Below are 20532 nucleotides of genomic sequence, written 5' to 3'. Positions count from 1 at the left end.
AGGTAATTTTTTTTAGTCCCGTCCCCCTGTAAAACCCCACTTAAAGAAGAGTGGTTTCTTACTTTTTTGATTTGTAGCGTCCCATATAAATGATGTCCTTGCTTGACCATAAAGTTTAACAGTAGCTATCCAGATGTAGAATTCTTTCAAATACATTGTTAAAATATATCAGAGAACTTCTATGTAACTAGTAATTGTAGTTATGAATCTTGTTATGTTTTGTTGCTTTTACAGGTAAACAAAAAGGCTTTTTGTTATGGGATGGTCATGTTTAGACTTTGCATTCAATGGTCTTAATGCAACACCAGGAGATAATAGTTGTATTGAATGCTGTCAGGTATTTCTGTTCTTGATTTATCATAGTAGTTCTTCACAAACTTCTAATTTTTTTTTTTTCTCCCTCACCAGACCTTAATTTATTTTGGATTAGGATTCCCATGGCATGTGAACTAGAAGATAATTTGAAATAGAAGGTCTCTTTATTCTGAAGTGACAGTCTTTACCAAAATGGTTGGAAAACTCAAACAGAACTTGCTATTGGCATGTCTGGTGATCAGTTCAGTGACAGTGTTTTATCTGGGCCAACACGCTATGGAGTGTCACCATCGAATAGAAGAACGCAGCCAGCCTGTGAGGATGGAAAGTGTGAGAAGCACAGTAAGAACTGCTTCCGATGTAAATGCAAACAAAACCTTTGCTTACAACAAAGACATGCCTTTAATATTTATTGGAGGAGTACCTCGAAGTGGCACTACCTTAATGCGTGCCATGCTTGATGCCCATCCGGATATTCGATGTGGGGAAGAGACAAGGGTAATCCCGCGAATTCTGGCAGTTAAGCAGATGTGGGCTAGATCAAGCAAAGAGAAGATCCGACTGGATGAAGCTGGAGTCACAGATGAGGTTCTAGACTCAGCCATGCAAGCATTTTTATTGGAAATCATTGTGAAACATGGGGAGCCTGCTCCATATTTGTGTAACAAAGATCCTTTTGCTTTAAAATCCTTAACTTATCTTGCTAGAATTTTCCCCAATGCCAAATTTCTTCTAATGGTACGGGATGGTCGTGCATCTGTGCATTCCATGATATCTAGAAAAGTCACAATAGCTGGATTTGACCTTAACAGTTATAGGGACTGCTTGACCAAGTGGAATCGTGCTATAGAAACTATGTATAACCAGTGTATGGAGGTTGGTTTTGAAAGGTGTATGCTGGTACATTATGAACAACTCGTATTGCATCCTGAAAGATGGATGAGAACTCTCTTAAAGTTTCTTCGCATCCCATGGAACCAAGCAGTGCTGCACCATGAGGAAATGATTGGAAAAGCGGGAGGTGTTTCTCTTTCAAAGTGAGTATGAGCATTCCTCTTTTACCTTGTATTGTTCTAAGAGGTAAAATAGTATATTTTGCATATAAACGACTAGTCATAACTTGGTTTCAGTTTTTAAATAGCTAATGATGTTTCAGGAAGCTGATTTGTGATGCAGATTATCTGGAAAGTAAGAATCTTTGTTAACTAACAACTTGCAATCACAGATTGCTCCTGCTAAACAGTTGTCCCACTAACATATGTATTTGGAGCATGTAACTTTTAATGGTCAGTCTAACTTGAATTTGTATGTCTAATATCTGCCTTTCTTCCAGTATAGCTTTGCTTTTCCCTGTGCCCCAAAATAAAGCTGGACTGTTTTATCTAGACTGGTGTTATTCATCCTGGCAAGATCACCCGTTTGATTTCAGAAACTTGAAGTATTGTTGTCAATGCAAGAATGGCCTTTGAGTTATATTTGCCAAGAACATACTCTTCCAGGAAACTTGAGAAACTGCTCCAACAAAATAGAAAGCAGAATTGGCGTGCTTTTCTGTTGGCATGTGCTCCTAAAAGGACAAGCATTTTGAATAAAATTAACCTTGTTGTAAGCAAATCTCTTAGTGTTCTGTCGAGCCATCTGTGCACCTGACTTAGCTACTTTCAGAAACCAAAATCCAGCTCTGCTTAGAAAACCTGGATAGGTATTGTAAAAAGAGGAAAGGTGGGGGGGGGAACCAACACAAAAACCCCTAGCAAATTCTCCAGTTAAACTACTCTTTTTTGGTTTTTTTGGCCACTATTTACAGTGGAGCTTCTGGGATATGAAAGCTGGCTAGTCTTTATGGGGAAGAAACATGTGAATGTTTGAATCTCTCTTCTTCCTTTTTTTCCCGTGACAGATACATCTACCAGATTGTCTTATTTAAATTTCTAAAATATTGATTAAAAAGCCCCTTTCCAGCAGCAATGCATGTCCAGTTAAATGCTTTGGCTTCTGTTTTTATGAATATTCATCACTGGCCAAGTGCTTCTGAGTAACAGAGGCAACTTGCACAGCAAGTAATGGGGGCTGGGTAGAGACATTCAAACTGTTGAATACAGAGTGATTTCATTTTTTTAAAACTATAGTTTTGAGAAATAAAAACTGGGAGATTTTGTTTAAATAAAGAAAATTATAGAATTATTAGTCAGCAGCTAAAAAGAGAACTTAAAACTCGGATAATGATCATAAATTTGTATACAATCCGGAGGTTTTGCATCACCTTTCCCACTGAAGAAACACAGCCACCACCACTGTGTTAGCAGAACTATCAAGAAGGCATCTCAACCTTTTTTTATGGTGCTGTTCGTTACCGGATTGAAGTCTTCTGATGTTGTTAACCTGAAGCTGTGTTCTGTTATACGTGTCTGCAAGCTCTATCTGTATGTGCACTACACTTCAGTTACCTGTATCATGTTACTGCTTCACAGTGGCGGCTGAGGGGGCAGTAAACTCACTTTTACTTGTATAAGTAGGTGGTTGCCAAGTTCTGTTAAGTGTCCTGTAAAAATAACTATGCATAATGCCATTTCTAGTAAAATATTATTACCTTTCAGCTTCCAGTTCAGCATTTTTAAAAAATTAATGGACCTCTAAGCTATAAAACTCAGTAGCCTTACTGAATTCATAGACTTTCGAGTAATATTTTTTGCTAAATCTGGTGGAATGGGATGTGAGGAGTTGAGAATACTTGTTCGTGTGTCTCAACAATCCATTTTCTTAGTTTTTAAAGTAAGATGTGGCTTCATGATTATTTTTTTAATCAAATTTTCAAATTGAAGACAAACAAGTATGGAAGTATTCCTGTGACCCTCAATTCAATCTGTTCATGGAATTCTTCAGGCTTTTATTATCTCTTGTGAGCTGATATGTGAAAGTAATTTGTTATTTCAGAAGGCTTTGGCAATCATGGAAAAAGAGTTTATTAGTATTATGTCTGGTGTTTGTCTAATCAAATACCCTTGAAATATATGGTGAGATTTGCTTTTCAGTTGCAAGAGACCTTTATAATTTGATAGTGATTTCAGTGACTCAGTCTTTTGAGGGCTGCAGAAAAAACAGTGAAGATGAAATTCTGTAACTTGGATGTCTGTTTTGTGTATTATATGATACTAATTGAAATTGAGCAACTGGAGCTTGAGATTCCCCAATTTTATTTCCTTGTACCAGTTAAGACCTCCTACTTTTGGCATCCCCAGCTCCTCACTACCATCTCGTGTGCAGCAGAGTGCTGTGGACAGGGATCGCTGCCTGTTTAGGGGGTCCTTGTCCAGAGCAGGCAGTAACTGCTCAGAAAAATTACTCTTTGAGAAGATGCTTGCTAGGTAGTTTACTGAGAACTTTGGAGCCTGCTACAGGCAGCTTATCAGATTTTGACAGCTGAACAGAATATACCTTGCCTTAGATTTAGTTTCCCTTCTATCAAGTTGCATTTGGCTTGTTCTCAGCTGCAGCAAAATTCTTTATGGCCTCGGGTGTGCATGGCTGTTAAGTTCTAGGTCAGGTTCTAACCAGTGTTTTTCTCTTATGATTTAGAATTTCCCTTCAGCCTTGCAGGAGAGTGCTCTTTACTTCACAGAGTGAATATTGTCTTTCAGCTGAAAGAACAGAGTCTGGAGCAGTGCACTCCATGCTCTGATGAGCGGCTTTCTCCCACCTGACTATCCAAAGTGATGGTGCTGAAGGTCACTTCGGGGATAATCTGAGGAAATTCAAAACACCGCTGCCTATTACAACTCTGTCTTCTCACTGAGCTTTAATTTACCACAAGCCTGGTACCAAGTGCTTCAGGCTGTTTCATAATAGTATATTAAAATTGGAACACCCAAATTATATTATGGTTTTTATTGGCAGGAGGGGGATATCACAAGTACTAAATCATCTGTATTGAAATGTGATGTTCATTTGAAAGATACTACCACATAGGCCTAGCCTCTGTAGCATAATAGGAAGAGTATGAATATCTAGATAAAATTAGTTCCCTAGTTGTCTGCAAAGTATTAGGTAGGGTAGAAAACCTCTGAAGTCAAAGAATGAACGAGTATAATCTGCAAAGGCTGTGATACTGTGTAAAGAGTTCAGAAAATGAGCAGAGGAACCTGCCTCAGTCATCTTCCACTCACCTTTAAGGCTTTTAGACGGGCTCAGTATCCACTTCAGAGGCATGATGCCCGCTTAAGTCAGGTCCACCATAAGATGCCTGGAGGTGTTTTTAACTGTTGGAGGGTTTTTGAAAAGAAATCTGGTGAGTTTGTTTTCTTGAAATACTTAAAAACACTTTGAGAAAGAGATCGCAGTATCACTGGAAGATCTTTGTAATGATCTTACTACCTGGTAACAGAAAGTGAATGTTTAAGAATATACTTTTAACTCATCGGAAATACAGATTTCATTTGACAGAATTAATTTTTATCGGATGAATGAGGCTCTAGGTCAGCGTAGGGTGTTTTATTTTCAGTTGTATATAGGGTTAAATTGTGCATGCAGGCTGTTTCACTTCCAGAGATGAGCTAGCCACCCAGTGGCTTGCAGAATTCTTCAGGCAGCGAGGTGACTCCATTTTTCTTTTATTCCGGACTCAAAAACTCTTATGCAATAGTCTGTTAATAGCAATATTAGATACTAGACAGTCTGTATTTAAGATTCTGACTTTGTCTGTTCCCCTGGCTGCTTGATTTGAGGAAACTTTTGGCTGCCTTAATTCTCTTCTCCTGCATTTGCTTCGTAATCCCTGCTTTTTCTGTTGTTCATGTAGCCCTAGCCTCACTGTTGTTCTATTTTACTTAATTTTTTTGCCTCTTATTCTGGCTTTTGTCCAGCTGCAAGGAGAAACACTGCAAGGGTTTTAAGGATGTGCACCACAGCATTTGTAGTAGCGTGAAACCTTCTGTGGTTTGAAGTAATTGCCAACGTGGCTGTTGAAGGAATGTATTATGGCTGGACTACATGCTATAACTAGTATTGTTAATACAGCTCTGGTATTTGCCTCATAACCGAAAACAGCTGTGGTGACCACTGATGCAAAGAAATGTCAACCCTTTTATAGCAATTTTTATTAGGCTTATTATGAAAATAGCTGTCCAGGCAAAATTACTTCGGAATATACTATTTTTAGTACATACCTTTCATTTGATTCTAGTGCAGATGTAGAAGTATTTGGGGCTAGTTATCCTGTGTTCCATGCTACCAGCTGCTTTCAAAGCTGAAACTGTTTCTGTGGTTTTGCAGTGGAGCCTCGCAACACTGACCAGGCGGCATTTGCCATATGCATACATAATCAAATTTGCCAAGATTTGGTATCTTTCCTTGTTTTGCTTTGTTTGGATTTTGGGGTGTTTTTTTCCTCCCATCCGCTCTCTGTCTTCCCTTATGCTCCTCAGATGTTCTTTGGTCTGAATAATCTTTCTCGCAAATTGCGTTTTACTTTTCTTCCCACCTTAACTAAAAGGACAGAAAAGGATTTAAACAGAAGACCAAATCTGGTACTGTATATTTTTGAATCGGTGCCTAGGAGCAGCTAAACGCTTATCTCTTGCCAGCTATTAATCACCAGGAAATGTTTCATGCTGAGCTTATTGTTACCAAAGACAGTGGGGCAAAACATACACATTTTAAATATGCTTTTACTTCAGGACAAGGTATTCATATGTGTACTAATTTACGTCCTAATTGATGTATAGCACCCATTCTTTTGGGGTTCCAGTAGACTACTAGCCCAGCCCATTCTTACAGTATCGCCCTTATTTCACCAGTTGTGGTGAAGGGATTTTGGGCTTGGCTGGCTCTGTATGAGAGGAAGAGGACCATAAACCTTACACTTTTCAAACACCTAGTGATAAATTTTTCTTGAGGGTCCCACCCACCATGGTTCTACCGACTCCTGACTGTTGTGGTGCTTTGTACTCTGCCTTGCCACTTCGAATGTCTGAAACTCAACTCTTCACAGCTATTTTCTTGCTAATTTCATGTGAAGTCAGATGCTCATCTTTTAATTAGAAGGATCAAAAAGGCAATGCCCAGACTTTTTAGTTTGCTATACAGACTTGTGATCTCGGGCCAGTAGCCTCCAAGAAGGCTGAAATTTGGTCACAACTCCCTGGTCCCAAAATCCCATTCTAAGTTCCTGCCTTTGGTTTGAGCTACTGAAAATGGTTGAAGAGAGTAAGGCTGCCAGTGCTGGGGGTTGTCTTACAGGTTGTTTTTGTTTGTCAGGTACTCATCAGCTTCCATTAAATACCTCTTGCAGCAATCTGTGAAGGCCTTGCTTGCCAAGACAGTTTCCCCATGGGTGACCATTTCCCTGTCTGGTTTGTTCTTTGTTGATTGTGTTTAAAGTACTTAACTTACTGACCTTCCAGCATTGTATGACTAACTTCCTTCCTCTGTCCTGGAAGAATTTGAGCTATGATGACAAGCACAAAAGAGTAAAGACTGGTGTTAAGAGCAAATTGAGTTAATGACTGGCAGACATGCATGCATAGTTTGTAATTTAAGGCTTTCATTGCACAGTACAGTATGCATCTGAATGGGATGCATCTTGCTGTTGATGTAATGTTCGCTTAATGTGCAACAATACTTCAGCCTCCTTTTGGACTCATGAGGTTAATTAGATAGCTGTAATCAAACTTGTTCTTTGTGTAAGTTGACTGATGTCAGTCTTGAGAGCAATTTGCCTTTAGCTCAGGTTTCTGGTCTCGGAAACTATTGCGATTATTTCAGGAAACTTCTATTTATCTTTCTCAGAAGATGTTTTCTCATATTCTGCCTGCTGTATAACACTGAAGGATTAGCTGCTTGAGAATTAATTTGAATCTCAGTATTCTCATTCTTTATCTTGTGTAGATGAGGTACTCACGTTGTACTTTGTACTGTTACTTTCAATTGTAACAATTTCGTTTTCTGAGTGGTAGAGCTTTTTGAGATCAAAATTCTTTCTGATGTAAATAAGGCCCAGGAAGGTTGATAGCTGCAAGTGGATGTGACAGCTGAATGCTCAGCATCAGGTTTCAGGGAGGTTTAGCCAGCCAGCAGGAACTACTGTTACCGTGGCATACCTTATGGTACTACCTGCAATGCAGGTGTAAGTATTCCTTTAGGCATCTTGTATATACAGATCTGATTTTTAACCTTCCTTAAAAGAAAGATGAACCTTGACATCTAAAATGCATGTGTGCTTTTTTATGAGTTCTGGAAAAAAGTTGGGAGGCTTTTAAATTACTCGACCTGTTTTGAGTCCTGCTGGCCTCTTTCAGAAATAAATGCAATAAAGAAGTTGTATTTCTTTTAATCTAAAAGAAACATGGAAAAAGACAGTGATGTCAGATTTCGTCCTTTAAAAAGAAACTAACAAAAACTAGGGTGCAAGAGTGAAAGCAACTTTAGGACTGTTGATTAAACAAGCACCAAATCAACTATTTTCTAAATATCGTACATATGACACTGCTATGATTATGCACTTGCCTGTCTTTATGAACTGTGTAATGATGAAACACAGTAAAAAGGAATAGTTATGAAAAATATTACTGTAGTCTATACCTTTGTCATTTCCATAGGTGTCTCTTTTTTATTAAAAAAAAAAGTGTAGTCGCAGAAAATAAATGGCACATGAATTTTAATTTGGAATACAACTTTTAAGAGCATTTAAGACAATGAAACAGCAAATGCAGGAATATGCCAGTGGGAAGACAGCTTTATATGTAGGTGTATGCATACTTTTCACTTAGCAGTAAAAGCCAAAGAACTGTTGTTACGTAAAAAAAACTTGCTTTGGCACGTTCTGTGTGAAAGCCTAAACAAGAAAGCATGGATGAATGTTGTCCTAGTTATTCTGATTTTAGCCCTACGTAGTAAAACTTCAATTCCCATCAGGTCTATAGAAACACAAAATTTTGAGAGGGAAAGAAGAGGAAGGGGAAAAAAGAAAAACACAACACAACAAGCTAAAAGTCTTAATGCTAGTGAAGAAGCAAGTATTGGTTGGAGTAAAAAACATAGAATTGTAGAATCATTTAGGTTGGAAAAGACCCTTAAGATCATTGAGTCCAACTATTAACCTAAGACTGTAAAGTCCACCACTAAACCATGTCCCTAAGCACACCTTTTAAATACCTCCAGGGATGGTGACTCAATCACTTCCCTGGGCAGCCTGTTCCAATGCTTGACAACCCTTTTGGTGAAAAAACTTTTCCTACTATCCCATCTAAGCCTCCCCTGGCACAACTTGAGGCCATTTCCTCTTGTCCCATTGCTTGCTACTTGGGAGAAGAGACTGACACCCACCGTGCTACAACCTCCTTTCAGGTAGTTGTAGAGAGCAATGAGGTCTCCCCTCAGCCTCCTTTTCTGCAGGCTCAACAACCCCAGTTCCCTCAGCTGCTGCTCATAAGACTTGTGCTCCAGCCCCCTCACCAGCTTCGTTGCCCTTCTCTGGACATGCTCCAGCACCTCAGTGTCCTTCTTGTAGTGAGGGGCCCAACACTGCACACACTATTCCAGGTGTGGCCTCACCAGTGCTGAGTGCAGGGGGATGATCACTTCCTTACTCCTGCTGGACACACTATTGCTGATACACACCAGGATGCTGTTGGCCTTCCTGGCCATCTGGGCACACTGCTGGCTCATATTCAGCTGGCTGTCAACGAAAAATAACCTTTCTTTCTCCCTCCGCAGAGTTGAAAGATCTACTGACCAAGTAATCAAGCCAGTCAATGTGGAAGCATTGTCAAAGTGGGTTGGGAAGATACCTGCTGATGTTCTGCAAGATATGCCAGTGATTGCACCCATGCTAGCAAAACTGGGTTATGATCCGTATGCCAATCCACCAAATTATGGAAAGCCAGATCAAAAAGTTGTGGAAAACACAAGGAGGGTAAGGCATTTTTGTGTGTTTAATTATTGACCGAATGGATGTGAGATATAAAGCAGAAGAGTCTTGTGTTTTGCTTGGTTTTAAGTCTGTTTGTAATACCTTTTGATATGTAGCAATATGTTTTCCTTGGTGTGGGGGGAAGAAGGCAGAGTTCTGTGGCACCTGGAGCACTGAAAGTCTGGCTCCTGCTGTTTGTCTTCAACTTCGTTCATCTTCCTTTACCCCAGCCCCAAGCTTGAGCAGCGTTCTTTGGTGTATGTAGCTGAACATCTTGGGAAGCGTCCAGATAGTTGGGGAACTAGTTAGTTGTGGGAAAAAAGCTGACTTTCTTGTTTGGGCATCAAATTTGATTGATGAGCTCAGCTTTTTATACATGAGGGTTGGCAGAAACTCTGTCACAAAATTACACCCCAAAATACTTGGTAGAATTTGAAAAGTGACCCATTGAAAATGACCCAAGATAATAAAAATGTCAAGATTTTCCAATTCTTTGCTGTCCTTTGTGGAACAGACAAAAGATGGAGGAAGGTCTGTTGCTGATTAACCTAAACTTAAGGACTTTAGTCTGAATTTAATGTTGTTGGAATTTGAGTATTTAGGCTATACAGCTGTTGATCCCTGGAGGTATCCATTTAGAAGCTCATCACCATTGTTTGAAATAAGAATAATTAACTCTTTACATCTGTTCTTTTGAGAATGTATACTTTATTAAAAGAAGGTGATTTTTGCTGCTGCAGGAAAGTAATCATTGGCAAAATTGAATTAAGCAATTTAAAAGGACTGTCTTCCACTAGCCTTCTGGTATTAAAAAAACCTGGTTGGTATGCTAATGGGCTAGATACTTGTGGGAAAAAGAATTGCTCTTTGTGAAGTCTCTAAACATTTTTGCATTATTTCTTTTTAGGAGACCTCCCTGGGAAAATTTCATTAAAGAGTTGATCAATGCATTAGAGGATGGCAGGCTGACTATTTTAAATAGTTGTTAGCTCAGCATGGAAAACGTAACCCACCTTTTCTTGTAAGGGTAGTAATGGTTATCATTTTATACGTTTCCTGGTACTTACAGTTTTAAAAGGCTCACAAACAAACTAACTTTTCTGCCCTCAATTCAACCCCTTTAATAAAAAAAAAAGTGCTCAAAACTACTTCCTGGAGCCCTGAAAAAAAAATCCTCATGCATCTACCCATACATACTATGAAATGGCCTCGGATCCCAATTTGTATTGTAACCAACCTTAAATTATTACACTACCTTTTACTGATACAATTTAAATAAATTTTTAAAGTATGGTGACCTTTCTGAGTCTTCTACCTGTGCATGGCAAGCTCAGTCTGAGTTGTAAAGATTGTACAGTTTTCAGTTGCTTACTGTTGGGCGGCTTCTTGAAATCTATTTAAGTTCAAAATGCATGAGAGAAATTCAGCTAATAAACAAAGCCACAAGCATACTTTTAAATTAAAAAGGCTAAAGTGTACTGAGGCTTTTTCACAAGCTTGCTTTGAAGCATAATTAGTTTGTTTACTAATATTTTAAAATGCTGTGAAAACCTGGAGGTGACTGTTATAATAGCTGATCAGAATATTGCAAGCATATGGAACACTTGTTAATATTTTGACTGCTATTTGAACTTAATAGTTTTACTTGCAGCCCAACACAGCATTTTAATTTTGTTATTTACTGTAGTACCCAGTATATATTTTCCTAGTTCCTTGTTCTTTAACAAAATTACTTTTGCATATATGGTTTGTATAGATAAAATGAGAGACATGTCCTGAACTAAGACTAAAATCCAGAAAACCAAAAGGATTAAAGATGGCTAAGCTTCAAAGCTGCATTTTCAAAAGGAGTATCGTAAGAAACATGAGGCTTTCAGAGTCTTCTCTATCCCAAGGAGCCATTTAAAACGATGGCTCAAATCAGTTGAGTTTGCATTTGGACGGCTTGAATTCCTCCCCAGTCATTTTGCTTTGTCTCCTCCCAGCTGGTTCCCAGCAAACCCCTGCTCAGACCATTGGGTCCTCCGTCTTTCTCTGTGACTGTGTCCTGTCATTGATGTCCTGACTTTGTAGGATTTCAAGATTTAAGGCTTCCCAACTCCCAGACCAGTTTGTGGTGTAGGTTACCTACTTCTCAGGGCAGCAGGCTCATCAGCCTCTCTAGAAGTGCCAGGCTTCCTGGCCATCGTATATCTTGTACAGTAAATTGCCAAAATGCTGGCCACTGAGCTTGGCCTTAAACCAAGGAAGTTTTGAAATAACTAGTATTCTGGTTGGTGATCAGCGAGAGCTGACTCACTTCTGAAAAATGCTTTGTTTTGTTTTCCTTTTTTTTTTTGTTTTATTTTATTTGAGGATGGGGAAAAATATCTCAACACACTTTAAGGTGTTTGGAGAAGGTGGGGGTGGCGGGGAGGAGAGAGAGGGAACTGTGATGTGTTAGCAGTTTTGCCCATCAGGGATAGCATATGCTGCCTTGTGGGTTTCCCCTTCTCTTCTATGTACATATGCTAATTTATTTCTTGTAACTGCAGCTTGGAGAAGAGAGCATTTAGTAAAAAAAAAAAAAATTAAAAAAAAAATAGAAATTATTTATTGATTGAGATTTTTCCAGCCTTTAGGAACTGGCACTTGACAAGTTAAGTGTATTATTGCATACTCTTAGCTGGTGACTTTGTAAATTACTGTAGCACTACTTTTGTTCTTACTCACTTTTTAAATTTCTTCACCTGGAATAGTCTTTCACAGAGTTTTGTAATGGGTGTATTGTTGGAGATGAAGCTATCCAAATAAAATCTTTCCAAAGTTCCTCTTCAGTACATAATAAGAATATATATAAATCTTGCATGTAACTATTTATTGCTTCACGTTGTGTTTGGAAGCTGTTCTATTGTATTTATATTTGTGGTCTCTGAGAACTTTAAACTGAGCACAGAACTCAAATTTTATTAATTGAAAACAGAAAAGTTTAGACTTCTAAAGCTGAACTGTACTGTGTTAGTATACCCCTTAGAGTGACTAACTTAGAATAATGTTGAAGTACCTGACACTTGCTACTCTGATACTGTTATAGTTTCTTAGTCTGTTTAAAATTGCATGAGCGAGCACTTCAGGTGAAGGACGTTGCTTTCTGTTTGCCAGACAGGGGCAATAAGAAGGGGGAAGGACTGATTTTTTTTTTTCACTTTTCTTTTTTATTTTTCTTTTTTTGTGGGGAGTGTTCAGTTTTGGGGGTGTTATGTAATGCTGGCTTAAATTGTGGAAGTTGCAACAACAGGGTGGAAGCACATCACCACTGAAATTACTGTCAGGGGAGATTCTGGCTCCACCTAAAGATGGAACAACACTTTGTCATTTAGTTCATTGCTATCAGATATGTTAAAAAACCCAAACAAATCAGTTCTTGTTGTTACAGAGAGTTCTTGTTTTGTATGATTAAAAGCATTTTTATACTGCACATACAAAATCATAAGGATGAGTGGAATGAAAATATAAAAATTGGTCAGGATGCAAAACATACTTATAGCTAGAAAGCCTCTTTTGAATGCAGACAGTTCACTATTTTATGAATAGAAGTCTGTGTATTGCCCAGTTGTAGAAGATAATTTAAATCCAAACTTTAAACCGTGCGATGTCTTTGTTCTAAAATGTGCTTAAATGCCGCTTGTGGAACAGCGTAAGGGTGCCTAAAACAAGGACTAGTACTGGAGAAAAATGGAAAGGAATGGCTAGTATGGTGCAAAATGTTAGCTTCCCCTAAGATTTCTAAGCAGTTAAGTCCTGTTCTTGTTTTTCATTTTCCTCTTTCTCCTTTTCTGTCCCCCTGCTGGTGACTTGCATATGTACAGATTAAATTTTTTTTTTTTCTTCAGTCTGGGAGCAAAATGATGATTCTCACCAGCTAAAGTACAATGCTTGAATTAGAAATTCTATGTGTTTTTAGGTGAAGCAAGGAAAATGATCCTCTCTGCTAAATTTGGATTGTTCACTTTAATGTTACCTGCCTAGGACACCAAAATGATTAGGTTGGTTTTTCCATGCTCCTGTAATACAGCACAAAAATAATAAGATGCAACCAGCATTTGTACTTTGTTACCTTAGTTCTGGTTTTGTGTTAGGAAGTAACAGAGCATGAAGCTAACTTCATCTCTTCTTACGATGTGTTATGTGTTGTTATGAAGTAAGACATCTCTGATAGATTTGTACTCCACCAGTGCAGATACTAACACACGTATAACATATTTTTTCTGATGCTTTCAATAACAAAGTCGTTAACGCCGTTAACTTTTTGCTTATCTGTTCTATGTTAGGCCTAACGATATTATCATTTGTGACGCTTTATCTTGTCTCGATTTAAGGAATGCAGAGCAGAAAGAACAAGGTCTGAGTAGTGTTGCACTATTCAGCAGATCTCTGCATGTGACCTCAAGAGGCAGCCTTTAGTTATTCAGTGACTGCAGAGTTGTGCTATCTTGTGTTTTTCTTCTAAGTCTGTTGTTATTCTGTTCATTTTGTTATAATCATTGCAAGGGTCACAGAATCACAGAATCGTTAAGGTTGGAAAAGACCTTTAAAATCATCAAGTCCAACCATCAACCCAACACCACCATGCCCACTAAACCATATCCAGAAGTGCCATGTCTACATGTTTTTTGAACACTTCCAGTGATGGTGACTCCACCACCTCCCTGGGCAGGCTGTTCCAGTGCTTGACCACTCTCTCAGTAAAGAAATTTTTTCCTAATATCTAGTCTAAACCTCCGCTGGTGTGGGTCCCTTCCTTATAGATACATAACTGACTACTCTCCCCCTCATCCCGCCCCCCCCCCATCCCCATGAGTTTTAACAAATTCTACATCCTGAATGTAAGCTCATTTTACAAGATGCTATTTTATTTTCAATCTGTAAATGATGAAGAAAATGCAAATAATTAAACTGTCTGAACTGGTACCCCAGTCACTATAGTCACTATATGATGAAATACAAAAGTAGAATCACTCCACATCAGAACAGTGTCTGCTATGTCCTTACTGATACTGTGAGTTTGTGTAAAAGTGTACGTCAGCAGTTTAACAGAATATACTGAAAGTGGAGAACAGCTCATAACTGCAAGACTTTGACTTGTGCCCAGTAGAAACTGGCTTATTGTTATGTTATGATTGGCTAAGTGGTTTCCTTTCACATCTGTAACATATTAAATCAGATTTTCTTTGGCACATACTTCCCACTAAATGAATTTGTATGCTTGGAATACATAGTCCAGTCATTTCTTTTAAACTTCTTCATGAAGTTATGTTCCTTGCCCTGGAGAGATCGAGACAGAAGTGTACAGAACTCTATAGGAAAAGCTATGGTTTTCATCATGGCTGTTTAAATGTGTGGGTTCTTCTAATCACATCCGAAAGCTGTTATCTATCTCTGCTTTATGTTCTGTTGATGGTATTTTCTGCAGTAACATCTAGAGGAGAAAACAAGAGTTCTATTAACTCCTGTTTTGTGCCCGTTTCAAATTGTGAGGAAATGTCTCCTGCTGTTAAGAGTCGAGGTCTATAACAATCATGATTTCAGTTTTGAGTTTGAGGTTTTAAAGACAGAAACAATCTATGATAAAGGATGCAAAGTATATTTATACTAACGCATGAGAGCAAGTACTTGTGTTATCAAAGAGATGTAATTGTGGAGGTGTGCTGTAAAGACGGGCTGCTCAAGTAGCTTAGAAAAAAGGCCGTGCAATTCTAGTTATGCTTATTAACGGAAGTTTAGCATAAAGGCATTTGGCTTTGTGGGCGTTTTCTCTGGTATTTAAAACAAAAATTGGGGGTTTTGTTTCATCTGTCTTGTCACCACCAAAAGCTCAGAGTTTCTCAGTGTCCTTTAAATGTGTTGAATATCACCCTTTTTAGTGGGTATTTTTTCCCGTGTGGATTCCCAACTGCATTGCTTTTCTCTGGAGGTGCTGATACCTTTTTTTTTTTTAAACCAACTATGCATATATGTGATTAGTAAGGTGTACAGAGTTATTAACAAACAAAATACAAAATTAGGTACAGTTGCAAGCTGCCTTTTGGCAGACATTCATAGGTCTGTCTAAAATCTTGCTCTCTGTGTTGTTCCTACTGGGTAAACATTTACATCTCAGATGTCCCTTTTCTTGGCAGTTCCAGCAAAATGGTGAAGAATGTGTAAACCTTGTAAGCTGCCTTAAAAGTTAAGGAAAGTCTGAAAGAGCAAGAGGGTGCTTCCATGTACTGTGCAGTAAAGCCTTGTTTCTAGAAAGGGACTCTGGTCTGGTTTTGCCGGTGTTGTCTGCTCCTCCCACACCCCCCCCGTTGCCTTTTTTTTTTTTTTTTTTGACGATTAAACATCAATAACTTTGTACTCTGCAACTTTGACCTTTGGAAAATCTACCAAGCCCAAGTACATTTAGTTGCAGGCTTTTTGTCTAAAAGACCCATTATCTCTGTGTATTGGAACTGATTGAATGTAATGTGACTTTTTCTAAACCAGGCTTGAAAGTGGGTGAAAAGGAGTGCTTTAATCTTTTATAAAGATGAATTATAGGTTACACTTCTGAGTTACACTTCTGTTCTTAAGTTTTCCTTGTGTATTTATAAGGGTTTTCTCAAACAACTGGATGTGGAACTTGTTTTCTGATCTTTTTGAGAATAATATGCATTTAGATTGGCTAGAAGAATGTGTTGTGTTTTGTGTGGTTTTTTTTTTTAACAGAACAGCTTGAAAACTGCCAGCACTGAACAACAAATTGACACAGACTTCAGATTTCCCCCCCCGCCCCACCTTTAGAAATCCATTTGGGCTTGCAAAATAATTTCCTTAGAAATGGTAAACACCATTTCTGCTCAATTTTACTGAATTCTTGCTTAGACTGGAAATCGTTCTAATGTCGTGCTTCTGCCTCTCTGCTGCCACTCTCTGAATAATGTGTTTTAGAGTAAGAAATGGGTCAGAAAATAATTTTGAATCTGAAACCTCTTAATTTTTTTGGCTACAGATGGAGTAATTGTTTTTAGAATTTCTGGATTGCAGTTGATCCCTGGGTTTTGATTCAAAAGGGACCACTTACTGGTTTTGGAACTACTTTAAACCAGTTTCTATGCAGTCTCAATCTTGACAAAACCAGCTTTCTAGATAATGTCAGTTCTGAACCAAAATTATGCACACTTTTGTGTTAAACCTAATCTCCTTGGGTCTGTCATTGGTTAGGTTTGCCTGTGTAAATTGTGGTGTCTAAATTGTGATATTTAATGTGAATATAATATCAAATGCCCCTGAAACATTTTCTTATCTTTCCAGGCTATGACATTAGTGTCATTATTTTTCTTAATATTGCTGATGGATGAATACTCTTGACTATCCACTGTTGATGCTTATTAGGAGTAAATGCTGTTCCTACAAAAGGCATTGCAATGGTAAGGTTTTCAGAGCAGACATATATATGTAGAGATCTATAACATAAAAATTAGACCAAGTCAAAATTACAGGAGAAGGAGGCTTCCAGAGAGACAAACATGGTTTTGATCACTCGGGTTCTGAATCAGTCATAGTGTAGCATCATCATCAGTATTAGCTGTTTTTAAGAATTCCCAGATGATGACTGCAGTGGTTTGCCAGAAAAGGTGAAGAAGCCTGTCTGTTTCTTCCAAAATCAGCACTTGTCTAATAAAAGATACGGGGTGGGGTTTTTTGTGAACCTTGCCTAGGTTGTTCTGTAACATTTTTTAATGTGATAATATAATGTGATGATTTGTAACTTCCATTTCTGCTCTCTAGAACACAGACTGCATTTTAATGGCTTGGTTAAAAGTGAAAATATGAAATACTCTCCTTCATTTATAAATATTTATAGTATATCTAGGCTCCAATAAGCCACACACTGAATTTTTGACCAGTGTGGCTTTCATTAAGGTTTCCATGGGAATGACAGTACCCCCTAGCTGAATATAAATGAGAGCTGTGCCTATCATTTTGAATCAGCCTTTCTATTTTAGATTCTAAGACATGGCATATCGGAAGGAACGGGGTTCTGCAATGTATGTGTATAACAATTCCTACTTTCATGTTGGGACTTAGTGAAGCCTTGTTGTTTGCATATGTTTAGCCTAGTGATAAATACCAACGAGAACTGCCAGCTCCAAAGTCCATTCCACATGAGTCATATGGTGTAACGCTGCAGCCTTTTGTGGGGTGAGGCCTCTTACGGACGGGAAATTCTGAGCTGACTCAGCTGCAGTCCTAGGCCACTGCAGTGTATCGACAAAATGAGTACGTCTTTATGTTCTGGTCATCTATTCATAGGAAAGTGGAGAAAATAGATACCGTTAATAAGATTCCCTTGACTTCCTGAATCTTCTTCCTTTGATGCAATTTGCAAACCAGGGAACGCAACTCTTGAGTAGCCCCGTTTCCATGGCTTTGGATTTTTATATGATTACAGCTACACAAGACTACAAAGAACTCATGACATTCGAGTGTTTAGTCTTTTTGGTTCAGTAGAAAGGATGGTAAAACTCTTCCTTTCAAGTATACAAAAAAAAAAAAAAAAAAAAAAAAGAATACTCTCCCCCCCCCTTTTTTTTTAATGTATTCCAATTTAATCTGAAGCAAACAGTTTTTAAGAAGTATCCTCTAGAGAGAAGACAATACATTGCCAATTTATTTCCTAATTGGTCAGATAGTGGAAACACTTGTTTGGTGTGGCTGTTGGTATGTTTGAGGATATTTATTTCTTGCTCTTTTTTCCAAACAGTGTTGTTTCAGAAGTAATATTATACTCCAGAAGACTGGAAATTGTGGTAATGACAAAGTCTCCTGAAATCAGGCTCGTAATGAGGCTACAGTTGTTGTAGAAACTAATAATCATTAGAGTTGCTGGCTGTAACTTTGACAGCCCCACTAGTAAGTGGAACTCTTCTGTACTCGTATGTGAAGCTATTAAATCTATATGTATGTTAGTACAGGAAAGGATCATTCCACTGATTTTATTTTTCTTTTTACATTTCTGTAGATGAAAAGCAAATTGACTAAATGGTATGAAAATAATAAAGGGAAACTTAGGCCTTATCCAACCCTGTGTTTTCCCTCCAGGAGCTGGGGATTTCAGATGTGTGGTTACAGCCTGTGGGGCAAGAAGTTAAGTGTCTGATCTCACGCAGTATGTTTGCTAAGTGGCTCAAGGTCTGACATGGCATACTTGAGGAAAATATAATATATCTGTAATATCTATATAATATATAGATAATATATCTGTACCTATTATAATAGCATCTGTGTATCTTTAATGATTAAAGCAAACATATAAACTTTCTTGCTACCTGAAAATTACACCAGCTAGATCTGTAGAATAAAGAGGTAGACGTGTAAAATAGGGTAGAAGGAGATGCTGACACTCCTTGAGTGTTAACCGTTTTAACAGAATTGAAAGCTAAGTTTCTAGCTTTCTAACTTACAAAGTTCCCAGACTTTGACTGTGGTTGCTTTCGTGTAGTTTATGGAGACAAAACTAGCAGAACTTCCCTTTGACAGCATAGTAAGGTGGGATTGATCAGTTGTTCAAGTGTGATACTTCTGTTTGCATGAATGATACATATTTCATACATGACAAATACTATGATGCATCAAACAATGTTGTATTATGTGAAATTTGTTGAGTTTCTAAGCTGTATAACATAAATGTTGTTTGTTGCCTGGCTGGTATGTCAGTTCTGACACAGTACATGAGATCATGACAGGTAGCTCTTTTGGAAAACTTTAAGTGGAGACTTTTAATTGTAAATTGTAATTAAGCGCAAAGGGAACTTAATTTATTGAAGGTGCTAAAATGTGAAGGAACGTATTTCTTTATATACAACTTCAATAAAGTATGTATTGCAGTCACTCAATTCTAGCGTATTTAATCATCCTATTAAAATCTTTTCCTAAAAGCATAGCGAATGAATTATACAGGATTTAATTCATGAATGATGCATAATTCGAGCAAGCTTGAAATGTAATATGAGTTATATAGTCTTATTATTTTAATGCTCTTATTTTAATGAGGTCAGAGTGTGGCGTACAGAGCAAGGCTAGCACTGAGCCTAAACCTGTAGAACTACCTCAAACTTTTACAAATAGGTTGTGTGTTCAGTTTAGGTAGATCTGATTTAGCATTACTGGATGCTAATAACCCAGAAGACACTTTTTATTTTAGTTTTCTTTTTTTTTCCCCTTAACAATCTCTTTATCATTTCAAACACTAGTGGATGCTAGCTTTGAGTAATATACTGGTTTTTTGTTGTTTTTTTTTTTTCCAGGTCTTTAAAGGTGAATTTCAGCTTCCAGACTTCCTTAAAGATGTGCCACAGGTACAGTATTGGATTAGTTTCCTTTTTGCAGGTAGTTAGCAAAGTTAGTATGAAACCAGTCTTTATAAACCACTTCATAAATTTGATTTTCTGTTTGATCGTAAGAGAATAGGTCACTAGAGATTATAAGACAATAGCTTGTCCATGAGATTGAACCTCCAGCACTCTTGCTCTTACACTCAGCAGTCCCAAGGCTCTTTTGAGTGCATGTGTAACAAGTGTTAATAGTGTGGTGCGGGTAAACCTCAGCTGACTGGAGACTGCTGTGAAACTTGAGGAAAGTTTGACTCTGTTTTATGTAGACCAAATTATGAAGTTTATTATTTGTAGAGAAGCTTTACTTTTTGTTGCCTTCCATATTAAGGTTTAAAGCAATGATAGTATAGATAGCAGATGAGAGATTTAAAAAAACCCAACCAACCAAATTACTGTATTGGGAAAAACAAATTAACAGTTCAGTCATGGATAGTGATGGTGTGTTGATGTAATAATCAACTGAGCTATTGAACTTAAGATTTTACTGAGAATCCATAATCTGGTACCCTTCAAATGCTATTAATTATCATCAACTACCTAACGGACCTAACCTTTGCAATAGCAGTTGAAAAAGCAAAATCCTTATCGTGGAGCTCTCGAACTCCAGGATCTCTTGATACATTCCCCCCCGGCTATGTGAATCTGTGGGAGGCATGCTTCCCAGCCTCATGCCCTTTCCTCATGTAGGCATAATGGAAGGGTTTTGGGTTGTAACCACTAGCCCATTTATGGACATAGGCGTTCAGTTTGGAAGATGGCATCCCTTGCTGCTGGGCAGCTCTTCTGTGTCTCCTGAAGGTAACAGAGCAGAGAGGATGAACTTGTTCCATGGAGCTGTCTGTTGGAGTGCTCCGTTTCAGTACTTTGAAGGGTGTGTGTACGTGTGTTATGTGTCTTATCCTCCCTCCCATAGCC

General features: G+C 38.1%; 1 protein-coding gene across 1 annotated transcript; it reads left to right on the top strand.

Moving 5' to 3' along the window:
* Positions 1–415: 415 nt before the first annotated feature.
* On the top strand, positions 416–19581 carry TPST1 (tyrosylprotein sulfotransferase 1; the record flags this gene model as incomplete). Its single annotated transcript, XM_010292418.1, has 3 exons — positions 416–1352; positions 9025–9223; positions 19531–19581. Coding segments are annotated over exons 1-3 (1095 nt in total), but the record flags the coding sequence as incomplete, so codon positions are not given.
* Between the last annotated feature and the right edge of the window lie 951 nt (positions 19582–20532).

This window comes from Phaethon lepturus, unplaced genomic scaffold (genome assembly GCF_000687285.1).
Source record: "Phaethon lepturus isolate BGI_N335 unplaced genomic scaffold, ASM68728v1 scaffold18830, whole genome shotgun sequence".
NCBI lineage: Eukaryota > Metazoa > Chordata > Aves > Phaethontiformes > Phaethontidae > Phaethon > Phaethon lepturus.
The sequence above is the reverse complement of the archived record's forward strand: the minus strand, read 5'-3'. Positions and strand labels throughout refer to the sequence as shown.